Here is a 14,495-nt window from a genome sequence, read left to right as displayed (position 1 = left end):
TTGGGTCTCTTTCATGCTCTTTTTTTCAACAAGTATAACCTCGTCATTGCCTTGGAAAGATTCGGCTGTTGCTTTTCGGATGTAATTTATTGCCGCTTCTCCTTCGAGTCTGTTTTCATCTTCGTCTAGGATATGTTGTTGTATTGTTGTTGACTTCCTGCCTAATAATTTTAAGTGGTTCCTAAATATTCTAGGTGCGGCCTTCTGTTTCTCACGTATTTCTGACAACCAACGTTCACTTTCACCTTTTAATTTTGCTTGCACCAGTATTTGAACCATAGACTTTTTCTCCCGGTATATTTCCCATTCACTAGTTATTTCATCCTGTGGCAACTGCGCCTTCTTTGCCTGCCTGTGCTCTCGAGATGCTTTCTGTCGTTCGGCGATCGCTTCTCGTATCTCCTTGTTCCACCAGCTTTTCGGTTTCTTTTTTCCTTTCCAACGAACATGTTGGTTCTCTTTCCGTATTTCTGTCTTTATTACACTTATAAGCTCACCATATTCCCACTCTTTACTTGGCCATTTGCCAAGTTCTTCCTCAACTCTAGTGACTGTGTTTGCTATTTGTTCAGCGTTCAAATTAGGACTGGCCATTTTCCTCTCCTTGCTCTCTTTCCCAACTACATATCCCATTTTCAATAGGATGCGTTTATGGTCACTCCCTATGCTGTTAAACCCTTCCTCATCGATGACCAGTTCTCTCAACTTATCATGAATTCCTTCTGTCATCAGACAGTAATCAATGGTCGATTGCCGGTTTCCCACTTCCCACGTGATCTGTCCTTCACACTTAGGCCCTGTATTCACGATCACGAGGTTATTTTGCTCACACAGGTCCAGCATTGACTTCCCGTTATTGTCGGTATAGCCATCTAAATCCTGTATGTGGGCATTCATGTCACCTAACAGGACAATTTCAGCACCACTCCCGAAACCCTTAATATCAGCGCTTATGCATTCCACTCACTCTTTATTTTTCTCTATGCAATTTTTTCCGGTCCCGAAATACGTAAGGCCCAGCCAAGTTTCTTTCCCACTTATTGTACCTGATAACCAAAGATGCTCTTGACATTGTGAATTTACTCTTTTCCATTTGGTTCCCTGATGGATGAGCGTTCCGACTCCTCCTCCCTTTCTTTCCGACTTAGTTCTGTTGCACCCTTCCCAAACATAATTGTCAATAACTGGTGGCTCTTCTGAGTCTCTAAGGTGCGTTTCTGTAACCGCATACACCCCTATTTGTTCTCTGTGTAACGGCTCCTCAATCTCTGCCCACTTTTCCTTTCTTCTGCCGCCCTGCGTGTTTATGTAACCTATTGCATGGCGAGCTCTTTTTCTTGTTTTCCTCCTTTTTCTATTATCGACGGCGATGCTCTTCTGATGTTCCCCTAGGGGACCTTCTTCATTACTATGTACTCTGACCTCCTGAGCGCCCGCGGGCCCCCTAAAAAAGCAACAGCGCGACCACCAAGTCACCAGCCCACTTCTCGTGCTAGCCTGTAATTGAAGTGGATCCCATCTCGTTTAAAACCACCGCAACTTCTCACTTCCCTGTTTACTTCGACAACCTCGAAGCCTTCTCTCGGCTCATTTTCCATATTGCCTCATTAGCAGCCACTACGGCTCTTTGTACGTGACTGTCACGCACAGTCACCTCCGGCACCGGGCACACCACGATCTGCACCTGAGGGGATAGCTCACGCAAGTCGTCCACCCCCTTCGCCAAGCGCTGGGCTAGTCCTGGCCCTTTCCTGTTTAGGACGTCATTTAGCCCACCTGCTACTATGACGAGGTTGCGCACGTGGGCATTTTCCGCGAGCTTTTCTTTTGCTCCTTCCATGACAGAACCCAGTGTGCGCCCTGGAAATGTCCCTACCGCCACTCTTTTGTCGCCTTTCACCCTCTCCACAATTGCTTTTGAGCACCCAGCCAGGTTTGAATCGCCTGCAATAATCACCCTTTCACTCTCTCCTACCTCTCCCTGCTTCCCTTTGTCATTTTCCGCGTGATTCAGACTCGACAAGGGGCATTGTCCCCTCGGCTCCTGCTTTTTCCGCGTAGCGGCCTCAAGGTAGGTGCTGCTCTTTCCAGCTAACCCATCATCTCCCTGCCTGCGTTCCACGTATTTCTCTGACCCTCCCGCGCCTGTCGCCTCGGGGGTCTGCGTTCCATTGTCACGCACATTCTCGGTCACAATGGCGTTCCTGTTCAGCTTTTCCTCGGCTGCTTCCAGTCTCTTTTCAACTACCTTCCGTGCCTCACGCTCCGTGTTTAGTTCATTTTTGAGCTCTTGCACCTGTTTGAGAAGCTCTTCCTGGAAACTCTCCATTTTCTGCATCCTAGTATCGACATTACATTGTGTGCCGGTTGATTCGACGCCCTCTCCATTCTCACCGGTCTCCTCATCTGCCTTGAGGGTCGCCCCCCATACTGCCTGCTTTACCGGCTTTCTCGCCATGTAGGCTTTTTGCAAATACTATAATACTATATCAATGCAGAGCACGTGCCTTCTAGAAGAAACCGATACGCACAGGATCCAAATCCTCAAAATGCTGCAAAGCAACTCTCACCACTGTTTCAAAAACAATCAATGCCGCGGAGACCAAAGGTATGACGCGCTCAACCACGCGGTCACGTTCTCACTTTTCTACCAACCACGCACAGTAAAACCACTAATAGCTATTCCTCTTGCCACTTACAAGCTACTACTTAAAGACTACAAACACTCAACGTCCCACTAGGCTGTACATGTTGGAACACGTGGCACGAAAGGATGCTCTAATCATCCTGCAAAACAAACGTACACGAAGCACACCCGCGCAGCCGAAATACGAGAGACAAAGAAAAAAAGGAAAGAAACAGAAAAACCCCCAATTACAATTTAAATGGAAAAAAACAGTAAATAAAAACAGAAGCAAGCTCAAAGCATGCACAAAAACTTATGATTTCGTCGTCACCACGGAGCCCCGAAAAGCACGTCCATTCGCCACAAAATCCAAACAGGCGCCCCTTCCTGCTGATGATGATGTCAAGCGCCACCAGGTGGTGAAACACCGGGACAAACAACGTATAACAAACACCGGCTGCCTCAACTATCAGTGGACCCCGCGACACGTGCTGGCAATATAGGCGAATTATTTTGCGGTCTCCAAAATGCACGGCATGCAGAGGCACACGTCTCCCATCGTTTTAATGTGAAACGCATCTGTACTTTCTCGGTTAGTTTGTTGACGTCTGCCAATTTGCCGCCTTTCTATTGGCATGTAGGCACAGCATACAGGCGATGCACCATTCACTGGCCGCTGCATTTGAGCCACAGGGTTGTTGTCTAAAAAGCTCTCAAAACACTGACGGCCGAGGAAGCAGCCAAAGAAATAAATGCACTACCATACACTTTAAACAAGTAGCTTTTACTAACATGCACAATTACCCACTTCATAGGCAACCTCATTATTTTATATAGTGACAGAAGTAGCGGGTAGTTCCCTGTTTCGGTTGCATTTTGTTTGTTGTCCAGGTTGCTTTTCTGCCGTTAAAATTTACAGAGAAAAAACTGCACACTCGCAAGGCACCATCTTATGCCTTCTACTACATGTCAACCTGGCAGTTCAGTTACCTTGTGGTGCGCTCCATTAAATGTTATTCGGGTTAATATTTAGCTTTCGCCCTCGTGCGAAATAACTGAAAAAAATATAGGCTAGGGTAAACAATAAAGTATGCAAGTTAAAGAACACGCGCTACCTGCAAAATATATCTAAATAAATAAAGATTTGCACACCAATAAAAGTCGGAACGTGTAAAAATGCAACTCCGAGCAATTGTGCTCACCGTTGGGTCAACGTGCATGCAAAGGTGTTCGGCGCGCACGTACTGCTCCGTCAAGTCACGGCTGCTCCGACTGTGTGAGCCGACGTGAGCGAAAACGTTGTAGGCAGCGCGGTACCTGCAAAGCACGTCAATTCCAGTCTGTTGTCCCCAGATCCAGAATTTCTACCCTAAATAGATTGGTTGGTAACAACTTTATTTATAGTCCTGCAGAGCTCTCGCTGCCGGCGCCTTGGGTTTCCCCCGGTGGGGACTTTGAGGTGTTGCCTCGCCGCCTCGCGAGCCTGCTGGACGGCCCAGAGTTGGTCGCCGAGGCTGGGGCGGGACACCGCAGCGGAAGGGTTCCGGAGCTAGCACCGTGTGGGTTTTTGTTACGGTCCCAGATAATTAGAGATCGCCGCTAAAATTACCCGCAGCACGTATGGCGCTGGAGTCCTACGGGAAGCTTCGAGTACCGCGGTTCTGCCAGCGCGGAATTGTGGGACGTTACACGGATTTTCCTACACTTCGACCTTTCTGCCATCTAGCGGCTTTGAGACTATGTGAATCGGTCATTTGCAACAGCTCACTGCGTCTAAAACGCAGCACTTCGCAATAATTACGCATTTGCGCGGAACCTTATTCCACTCGGGATGTTTAGAAAAGTACGAGTGCCTGTAGGTTTCGAAAGATTAACCGTAATTTTGACGCTGCAGGGATGGCCATTAAAAAGAATTCGTGCACTATAAGCATCAATCTTGTTTCATTTGAGCAATCACAGCACTCGAACTAGATCTTGTCGACTCTGTGTTCTCGGTGGTCATCGAACGCTGTTTGAGATTAAAGTTTTTTTCTCTTATGTATATCTCGCAAATAACCGCTATTAAATCGGGCGTCTTTAGTGTCAGCGCAAGGGGAGAGGGTGTCGACTGGGTGACAGTATTATCGCGCATTTAAATGCGACTGCGAGCTTTGTTCAAATCTAGCGGACCTCATAAATTGAAACGACAACGCCTCTCAATGATTGTTAAGCTAGCATGTGTAGCTGTGGTATGACATGGTTGGAGTAAACGGATGAGTATATAGATAAACTCAAAGGATCAATCATCCCAAGTACGCGGTTATTCGGTGTATAAAAGGAGATAACAATGAAAATGCAACAAAGATCAAGCTACACACGCATAAATTTTCACCACGTACAAAGTGGCGCTAGGAATAGCGAGCCCTTCCTGTAGTAGAATTTACACTGAAATAGTTTACTGCTTTCTCAGCTGATTGTGACAGAGATGCCATTGAAAGCGTGAAGGACGCTTCTCAAATGCTTTGAGGCAATATACAGCGCGTGCGTTTTTTGTTTATTACTTTTGTTTTTACTTCCAGCATTTTCAATAAAAGACTGCAACACTCATTCGAATCACGTCCATGCCCATAAATTAGGTGCTCAAGCGTAGATCATTTGCACAAAAAAAAGAGACGCACAAAACAATTCCTTCCGTAATTAAACTAATTGCATTAACCAACTTCTTAGGACTTGTTTACGCGACATGTTTACATTGGAAAGCTGAGGTTCATCGTCATAAAATTCTAGTTATATTTATCTACGTACTCTATGCGTGCCAGACAGGCTAACACCTCCATCTCAATTATAAAGACAGCACCGCCCTCTTTATACATACACTCTGCATCTTAAAAGGTTCAGTAATAAGTCGAGGTTGAATGAAGGTCCCGAAAGTCATATACCGTTCAGGGAAGCAAGGCGCAAACATACTGAGACGTACCATGAATACTTAAGTCGCGCTGTATTCGGCGTCATAAGTACCAAAGTTGTTTTATTATTAATATTAGGTTTTGCTGATTCTCCATTATGTGAGCAAACGGACCAAAATATTTCATGCAATTAGGCGTCCTACTTATTGTTGAGCTCGAATGTCCTTCTCGTGCAAGAACGAACACTAATCAATAGCAGTTCAACAGTGCAACACGTCGGCTTATTGCTACAATCAGGTAATGCACCTTCTAAAATGCCGTTATATTACATATATACTCTCTCTACCAAAGCGACTTATGCCATTCTTTCTTGTGAGCAGAAGGGTAACCTTTACAGTCAGTCCCATGATCAAGCATTTTTGCGCTGTCATCCCTAGCCGGTACATCAAAAATCACATTATCTCCACATGGTGTACAACCATGGCCAAAATTATACTAAAAAGAAGCAGAAACAACAGAGACATGCGCGTAACTAATTATTATTATTATTATTATTATTATTATTATTATTATTATTATTATTATTATTATTGGTATAATGTACAATATGATAGATCCTTCCGCGTATTTCTTCAAGGGTGCGTAAAAAAAACACCGCTATTAATATTCTTGTGATATTATTAATACAGAGCAAAAAGCACTCTGTTTATCCGCGTTCCTTTCGTCGTGCCCCGTGTTTTTTATCGCTACCCTGCCATCGCGGATGCGCTACAGCCGTCCCGGCCGTCGGCGTCTCTAAATAACCGCGCCGCTCACTCGAGGCAGTGGGCGGCGGTGAGCACGTGGCGGTCCGAGATGAGCGCCCCGCCGCAGAAGTACGCGCTCTCGAAGAACGGGCTGCTGTGCAGTCCGGCGTGCCACGGCCAGCTGCCGGGCACCGCTTCGTGGCCGCCCACGACCCGGTCCTCGTGGCTCTCGAGCGCCGGGGCTATGGGCGTCCGGCCGCACCCGTCGGGGTTGGTCCACGCCGACGCCGCCCCCAAGCTGCACCAGCCGACGGCCATGAAAGCATATAGGACCGCGGCGCCCATAATTCCTGCGACAACGCGTCAAGGACCGGTGGAGCTGTGAACATCGATGTCAATTCGAAAACTACATGTGCAAAGAAAAGACGGCGGCAGACCACTCCGTAGCTTTATGTAACTTTTTTTGTTATGTGAAAGCTGGGGCACCATAACGTCAAACTATTCTAATATGTTTTTATTCCAATCTCCTGACGTCCAATTTCCGTAACTGCCGACGCAAGCATCGGGCGTTAAGCCGCAGGGTTGTCTGAACCGACCAATGAAACGCTCTCCTCGTTCATAGGAGGTCACTTTTGTTTGCTTGAAAAACGAATGACATTGCCTGCACTGGGCGGCTTGTCTTATATAATTAACTCACAAGAGGCGAAGAGCACGCTCAGTTGGAGAGGGATTCGATGGGGCCGAGCCACTGCAGTGAAAATCGATAACCGGATGAAGAGAGTGGTGCCGGCGTCGGCGATTCGTCCGCTTTCCCTTACATAGCTTGCGGTAGCTCGTCGACAATCGCGGCGGGATGCAACGGAAGCTTAATAATCACGCTAAAATTGATCATCAGTAAAGAATAGTTCGCAGAACGAGCTCGTAAACGTGCCGAAAGGGCTGGAAAACGTTACGCGGCCACGCAAAAAGCTTTATTTCACGCAAATAAACCCATGCTCTCCGACAAGTGCGAGTAGCCAGTGTCTCTGCGATCGGCGGCAGCCATCTTTTATTCATTTAGAAACGGGGCAGCCTGCGCCTATTCAGAAGAAAATTTAGTTTTGTTCGGCATATTATTGCATCTTTAACGCGTACACGTCACTTTGACGCGGGGAGTTTTTGCGGTTTTGGGACGTCGCATGACAGGCAGGTGAAGTGGGTGCAGCCCTAAAACTCTTGACCAAAAGCCGATGGCTAATGGCTAAAAGGCGTCGAATCAGAAACAACCATTTTTCTTTTGTTCGGCCAAAACATGCTTAATCAGTGTGTATACGTCATAAGATGGGGAGCTATCGCGGTTTTCGTGACGTCGCGGGATACAGAGGTGAAGTGGGCGTGGTCCAAAAAAGTTTTTGACCAATCGCAGAGGGCTGATAGCACAATTCGAATAGAAAAGTTTGGAATAGGGGCGCTATAACGTAAAACTATTCCAAGCTTTTCTATTCCAGCTCTGCAATGAGCCCACCGTGATTGGTCAAAAACATTTTTGGACATCTTCACCTGTCTGTCACGCGACGTCATGAAAGCCGCGATAGCTTCCCATCTGATATGACGTGTACACACTGATTATGCATAATTTGACCGAACAGAACAAAAATAGTTATTTCTGATTCGACGCCTTTTCGCCATGAGCCCTCGGCTATTGGTCAAAAGCTTTCAGGATGCAGCCATTTCCCCTGCCTCTCCCGCGACGTCACAAAACCGCCAGAACTTACCGCGTAAAAGTGACGTGAACGCGTTAAAGATGCATTAATATGCGGAACAAAAGTGAATTTTCTTCTGAATAGCCGTAGGCTGTCCCGTTCCGGAAGGAATAAAAGATGGCTGCTGCCGATGGCTCCGGCACTGGCTACTCGCCCTTGCCGGTACGGTATGGTATGGAGAACTTTATTGGGTCCTGAAAGTCAACCGTACGTTTACGCGCCCTTGCCGGAGAGCATGGGTTTATTTGCGTTTAATAAAACTTTTTGCGAGGCCGTGCAGCGTTTTTGAGAATTTTCGGCACGTTTACGACCTCGTTCTGCCAACTAACCTTTACTGAGGATCCGTTTCAGCGTCATTCTTAAGCTTCCGTTGCATGCCGCCGCGATTTTCGACTAGCCACCGCAAGTTAGTTAGAAGAAGCGGACCAACCGCAGACGCCGGCACCACCCTCTTGATCCGGTTATAGAATTTCAGTGCAGTGGCTCGACCCCATCCAATCCCTCTTCACTTGAGCGTGCTCCTCGCCTCTTGTCAGCCAATTAGATAAGACAAGCCGCTCAGTGTAGGCAATGTTATTCGTTTTTCAAGCTAAGAAAAGGGACCTCCTATGAACGAGGAGAGCGTTTGATTGGCCTATTCAGACAACCCTGCGGGTGACCGCCCGATCCTTGCGTCGGCGGTTACGCAAATTTGACGTCAGGAGAATGGAATAAAAACATATTGGAATAGTTTTACGTTATACGGCCCTAGTTTTACGTTATAGCGCCCCTAGGCCCAACTGGCACGAAACACATACACAACGTTTTTGCAGGATTGATCCGATAGGAAGAGAACGGTTTGAAGATGGTGCGTATAAGAGGCCATCGCTCTAAAACATATGGTATATGTCGACTAATGTTGGGCTTGAATGATATTTTTCATATAATCTAGAACATATTTCAAATGATTCCAAAAAGGCTATCTTGGAAATAGGATTGGAAATCAAAATAAAGGAGCTATTATCTAAGACCCTCAAGATCTCTCTGCAAAAAACACATTGAATATGTTGTTAAAAAGCTGGTCGAAAATATTTTTGAAAGGTTTACAATAACGAAACACTTTTTATGGTCACTTCGTAAAAGGCCTGTATATATACAATTTGATTTAATATTTTGTTTCGATTAGAGGCGTACATGACAATTTTTTCCCGGTGATATACTAGCACACATTGGCCTCGTTTCGCAGGAAAGGTCTCCTTTATATATTCAAGTCGAGGCACCGGAGTTCTTCGGAGCAACTATGCCGAGTGCTGACGTGTAGCTCCGCAAGTATGTAGGAAACTCAAGGCCTTACGCAACAAGTGTAGTGCGTAACTAAATCGACAAAATCTGAAAGCTTACCTAGTGGCGTAGGTTTCGCTCAACAACAGCGATGAGTCACCAGGAACATTTTATCCTTCTCGAAGCAACTTAAGACGTCTCACCGAGGCAAGGCGGTCGTGCACGTTCTGGCGCACTCCCGGCCCGCCACCGCCTCCCCAGAGATTAAAAAATGTCTATTGATTTAGGCATTTAGTAGTATTGCTGCTAAAACAACCCGGCGCCAAAATCCTCTTCCGACCTTGCCCACACGTCAGAACCTCATCAAAGTGAACGTGGATGGTGTACCTGTTACGGCTTTGATGGACACTGGCGCGCACGTATCTGTGACTAATGCCAAGCATCGCGATTTTCTCAAGGAAGTCCACACTCCTGCTCCGTCGCCTGGGGCCCGAGTCGCGGACGGTGGAACACCATCCGTTATTGGCATGCGTCCGGCACCCACGAGTGCTGCCGTACATCATACTTCTGTTTTATGACTTATGGCTTTTTTAGATGACTGCCCTCACGACGTAATCCTCGAACTTGACTTTCTGTCAGTACATTACACTATATACATATGAACTGTTCTGCGAACAGACGCTGCCGTGGCCGCGAGCATAGGATTCAGTCACAGCCATGTGGCTCCAAGGTCTGTCGCCGATGTGCGCGCACCCCCACGCGCAGGTCCGCGCTCTCCCACGCACCCACTTGCACAGCGCTACTGGCATGGTACCTCCTATCCTTGCTTCCCTCGCCGGTGATCAACGCATTCCTGCATCCACCACGGACTGCGCCCGGACACTGTCGAGCCACTAAAGACTTACGCCTTAATACCTCTAACCATGTGGATGAATTTATTAAGTTCGAAATTTCGGGGACGATACGGTCTTCCCGCAGGGGCGAATCTACAGACGTTGGCAATGTAGTAGGATTTTAAATGTTGGTATTAGGAGGCAGATAGAGGGCTAGCTTTGAACTGACGATTAATTATATGCGCCGGGAGACGAGCTCTAAAAAATAGAACAACGCAACCCAGTCGCCAATAGTCTCCTTCGTCTTCATTCGAACGTTTGCGATACAATGCTAAAACTTGCTCCTCAGACTGTATGTACTTCATTATTCAACTTAGGCACGAATCAAATTTCGCGAAGTAAATGTTATTTGTGAATACGCCGGTCATACGCTGAAGGTAGCACGATTTGCCACGGTGGGTGCCAGTGTTTTAGAGGCGGCGATATCCAAGGCGCTATTTTCGTAATTTCGAATTTCACTTACCTTGTGCCAGACGACAGAGGCGCAGCAAGTATCGCAAGTCCAGTTCGATAGGTTGCTCTTTGTCGATTTAAGTTATCGAGCGAGCCTTTTATTCGATTCCAGTCTATCCTCTGACGCGTTTGTCATTTCCGGTCAGAAGGAATTGCACAATCTCAAGAAATTCGCGTTAGAGGGGGAGCGGGCAATGCAAGATTACAGAGTGCACATACAGCAAGTACTTCCCTTTATCATTGTCGGGATGAATGATGACGCTAATGCTTTAAAAAAAGATGAGATACGCAGGAAGTCCGTTCGGCCCCTTTTGTTTCTTCGCTGTGACGGCGCTTCGCAGGAACTCACACCACTGATAAGTGTCGTCCACTGCCCTTCCCGGCCCAATTCACAATGAGATATCTTCCAGCCAACGATAACATGGGACGTTGATAAACTATTGTGGTCCTTCACTGCTATCTCTTAGGTACGAATGACCCAGTATTGTACTGCGAAACGTGTGAACCTTCTGCCTCTTGCATAAATTCAAAGCGTACGAAGTCTTATCGATTTATTTGTACCCTTACGAGTAACAACAATTCCCAATAAGGAATTTTCCTTTTGTAGAACCTTCATGCTGTGTCATTCCAGATATAGCTGAAAAAATTTCCACATATATTTGAAGTTGTAAACACGTTCGCCACGTCTACTTGCAAAAAATTTTATAACATTTTGGCAACAATTTATGTTTCCTACCCAGCTGAGCTAAAACGCATCAATGAACATTTTTTTTTTCAGAGGCACATTGTACGATCTAGTTGTTCAAATGGTGTGTATAGAAAGACAGTGAAGTCATGTAGCTGTCAAAATAGCCAGTTTTTCAAATATTTGCATAATTCGAATGCTTTTTGCACCGGCAATAACAAATAAAATATAAAATTGCAAAGTTCGATTTTTTTTTGTCAGGAAAAAAGCCAGAAGGCATAAATAAAAAAAATTATGTGTCACTACACACTGTGAAGGTGGTGTACCAGCGAAGCTGTTTAGCACACGACACGACACATAATTTTGAGCAAAGGTATGAACTCATTTATTGTCTTGATTGGTGGTCATCGCGAGGAAAGGTACACACACTCATTTATTGTCTTGATCGGTTGTCATTATTTCACTCGGAAGTGCAATCAGAATCTTTGATTATCTCAAATCGATGGTCGGTTGGGCCGGATCGGTGTGGCATCGAAAGGGATGTATATGTCTGCAGCACCAGACGCGTAAACCGCTCACTTTCCAGTACCGACGCATCCACATTGAAAACAACGTAACAAATTCACGTAAGATATAAATTGGCATGTCGAATTTGTCCGCTTTGAATTATCTAATTGATACCATTTACATAACCGCGATACCTGTTTTTATTGCAGAGTTATTACTTTATAAACTTCGTGCGTCTACATTCTTCAAACTCTTGAATTTTTGAATATCGTTTTCACACATTTCAGGCCCTAAATGAAAATTCCGCTTCCCACAGTCCCTAGAATTAAAACTTTCTCTTTCAAATGCAACAAATTTCATCAATATCAGTCCAGATGTTATCTCATAAAAGCGTTTTTGCGTTTTATATGTATTTGAATAGGCCGCGTCGGAGTTGAGCCCGAGCTAAAGCTTCCTCTTAACGCTGCGCTCGGAGACAGGAAATTTGAAGCAACACTCGGTGTTAATACTCGGTCAAAGGTGTTCCATGTATGCACAGGATTCACCCCACAGAAACATCCCAAGTTTAAATTTTCATTTCCTCTGTACGTTTGTGTCACTATCACCTCATTGATGTTTTTTTTTTCCTTTAAAGAAAACGTGCTGTATACCTTGCGACTTCCGCCTAACTGGTTTGTAGTATTCAGTGTTCCTATGCTTTTAGGTACGGTGACGTTTGGCCACTGCTTGCCACCTACCAACCGGTAGTTTAACAAACGGTATATATATATATATATATATATATATATATATATATATAGAGAGAGAGAGAGAGAGAGAGAGAGAGAACATTTATTAGTCCATAGATAGGAAGTAATGGTCCATCCGTCATGGTGGTTTACTGGCTTTGGCGTTGTGCTGCTAAACCTATATTCACAAGATCAATAAGGTGATAGAGAAATGTGCGGAATATAACCAACCCTTATACAGTGAAAGCTCATTAATTCGAACTTCAATAATTCGAATTTATGGATAATTCGAACTGTACGATTTGGTCCGGCCAAGCTCCACAGAAGTCTATGTATAAAAAAGTCCGTTAATTCGAACACAAGAAGGTTCCCTCACGCATAATTCGAACTACGCTCGCCTGGCACATGGCCAGAGAAACGCGCCTACTGCCTACACACAAGGCTGTATTGACTCCAAAACGGAGAGAACGGCGAGAGAAGGCGAAATCGGAAAAAAATCTAACCGACGCGGTGTCAACCAGAAGGCAGCTGCGGCCGCCGCCTCTACAATCTACGTAACCTCCGAGACTTCTTGCCCGTTGCGAATCTCGGAGGCTTTGCAAATCTTGTACAGCTGCTAATGTTGTGCGGAGATGGCACGGAAAGCGCCAAAACACAGCGAATCAAGTACGTCACAGCTGCGCTTGCAATCAAGAACCAATGAATCAGGGCCTTCGCCACCTTCACATGTTCAGCGTCTTTGTCTCGGCAGTCTTCATCGGTTGTGCACCTCTGTTTTCAGTTTAGGAGGTATCGGCCATCGCGATTCATTGTGATGGTGTTAAGCCTCGGCTAACGTTCGTTTCGGTGGACGTCGGTGGTGTGGCACAGTCGGACCCAGAGCTTCGACTTGAAGATGTCATGTGCCCGCGGCACACGCCATCACTTTCTGACTCGCCAAATTTCTAACATGCCCTACTGCTTCCAAATCGCAGTGTACTGTTGCTCTCCTTCACTTTCGTTAGTTCGAACTTTCGTTAATTCGAACTGAAGGGACTTCCCCTTGCGGTTCGAATTAACGAGCTTTTACTGTATATAGCTTTCATTGATTACGAGAAAGCGTTTGATTCTGTCGAAACCTCAGCAGTCATGGAGGCATTACGGAATCAGGGTGTAGAAGAGCCGTATGTGAACATACTGAAAGATATCTATAGCGGCTCCACAGCCACCGTAGTCCTCCATAAAGCAAGCAACAAAATCCCAATAAAGAAAGGCGTCAGGCAGGGAGATACAATCTCTCCAATTCTATTCACAGCGTGTTTACAGGAGGTATTCAGAGACCTCGATTGGGAAGAATTGGGGATACAAGTTAATGGAGAATACCTTAGTAACTTGCGATTCGCTGATGATATTGCCTTGCTTAGTAACTCAGGGGACCAATTGCAATGCATGCTCAGTGACCTGGAGAAGCAAAGCAGAAGAGTGGGTCTAAAGATAAATCTGCAGAAAACTAAAGTAATGTTTAACAGTCTCGGAAGGGAACAGCAATTTACAATAGGCAGTGGGGCACTGGAAGTCGTAAGGGAATACATCTACTTAGGGCAGGTAGTGACGGCAGATCCGGATCATGAGACGGAAATAATCAGAAGAATAAGAATGGGCTGGGGTGCGTTTGGCAGGCATTCTCAGATCATGAACAGCAGGTTGCCATTATCCCTCAAGAGAAAAGTATATAATAGCTGTGTCTTACCAGTACTCACCTACGGGGCAGAAACCTGGAGGCTTACGAAAAGGGTTCTACTCAAATTGAGGACGACGCAACGAGCTATGGAAAGAAGAATGATAAGTGTAACGTTGAGGGAGAAGAAAAGAGCAGATTGGGTGAGGGAACAAACGCGAGGTAATGACATCTTAGTTGAAATCAAGAGAAAGAAATGGGCATGGGCAGGACATGTAATGAGGAGGGAAGATAACCGATGGTCATTAAGGGT

The 14,495-nt window shown here is 45.8% G+C and overlaps 1 protein-coding gene across 1 annotated transcript in view; it reads right to left on the bottom strand.

Moving 5' to 3' along the window:
* Positions 1-10,707, bottom strand: part of LOC135908217 (transmembrane protease serine 9-like) — a 67,969-nt gene extending 57,262 nt beyond the window's left edge. Inside the window, exons 1-3 of the mRNA XM_065439970.1 lie at positions 10,616-10,707; positions 6,328-6,607; positions 3,829-3,943 (exon numbers count right to left, since the gene is read on the bottom strand). Coding sequence (XP_065296042.1) covers positions 3,829-3,943; positions 6,328-6,602 — 390 coding nt within the window. The 5' untranslated portion in view covers positions 6,603-6,607; positions 10,616-10,707. The remainder of the gene's footprint in view (positions 1-3,828; positions 3,944-6,327; positions 6,608-10,615) is intronic.
* Between the last annotated feature and the right edge of the window lie 3,788 nt (positions 10,708-14,495).

Source organism: Dermacentor albipictus, chromosome 2, assembly GCF_038994185.2.
Source record: "Dermacentor albipictus isolate Rhodes 1998 colony chromosome 2, USDA_Dalb.pri_finalv2, whole genome shotgun sequence".
Lineage (NCBI taxonomy): Eukaryota > Metazoa > Arthropoda > Arachnida > Ixodida > Ixodidae > Dermacentor > Dermacentor albipictus.
The sequence above is the reverse complement of the archived record's forward strand: the minus strand, read 5'-3'. Positions and strand labels throughout refer to the sequence as shown.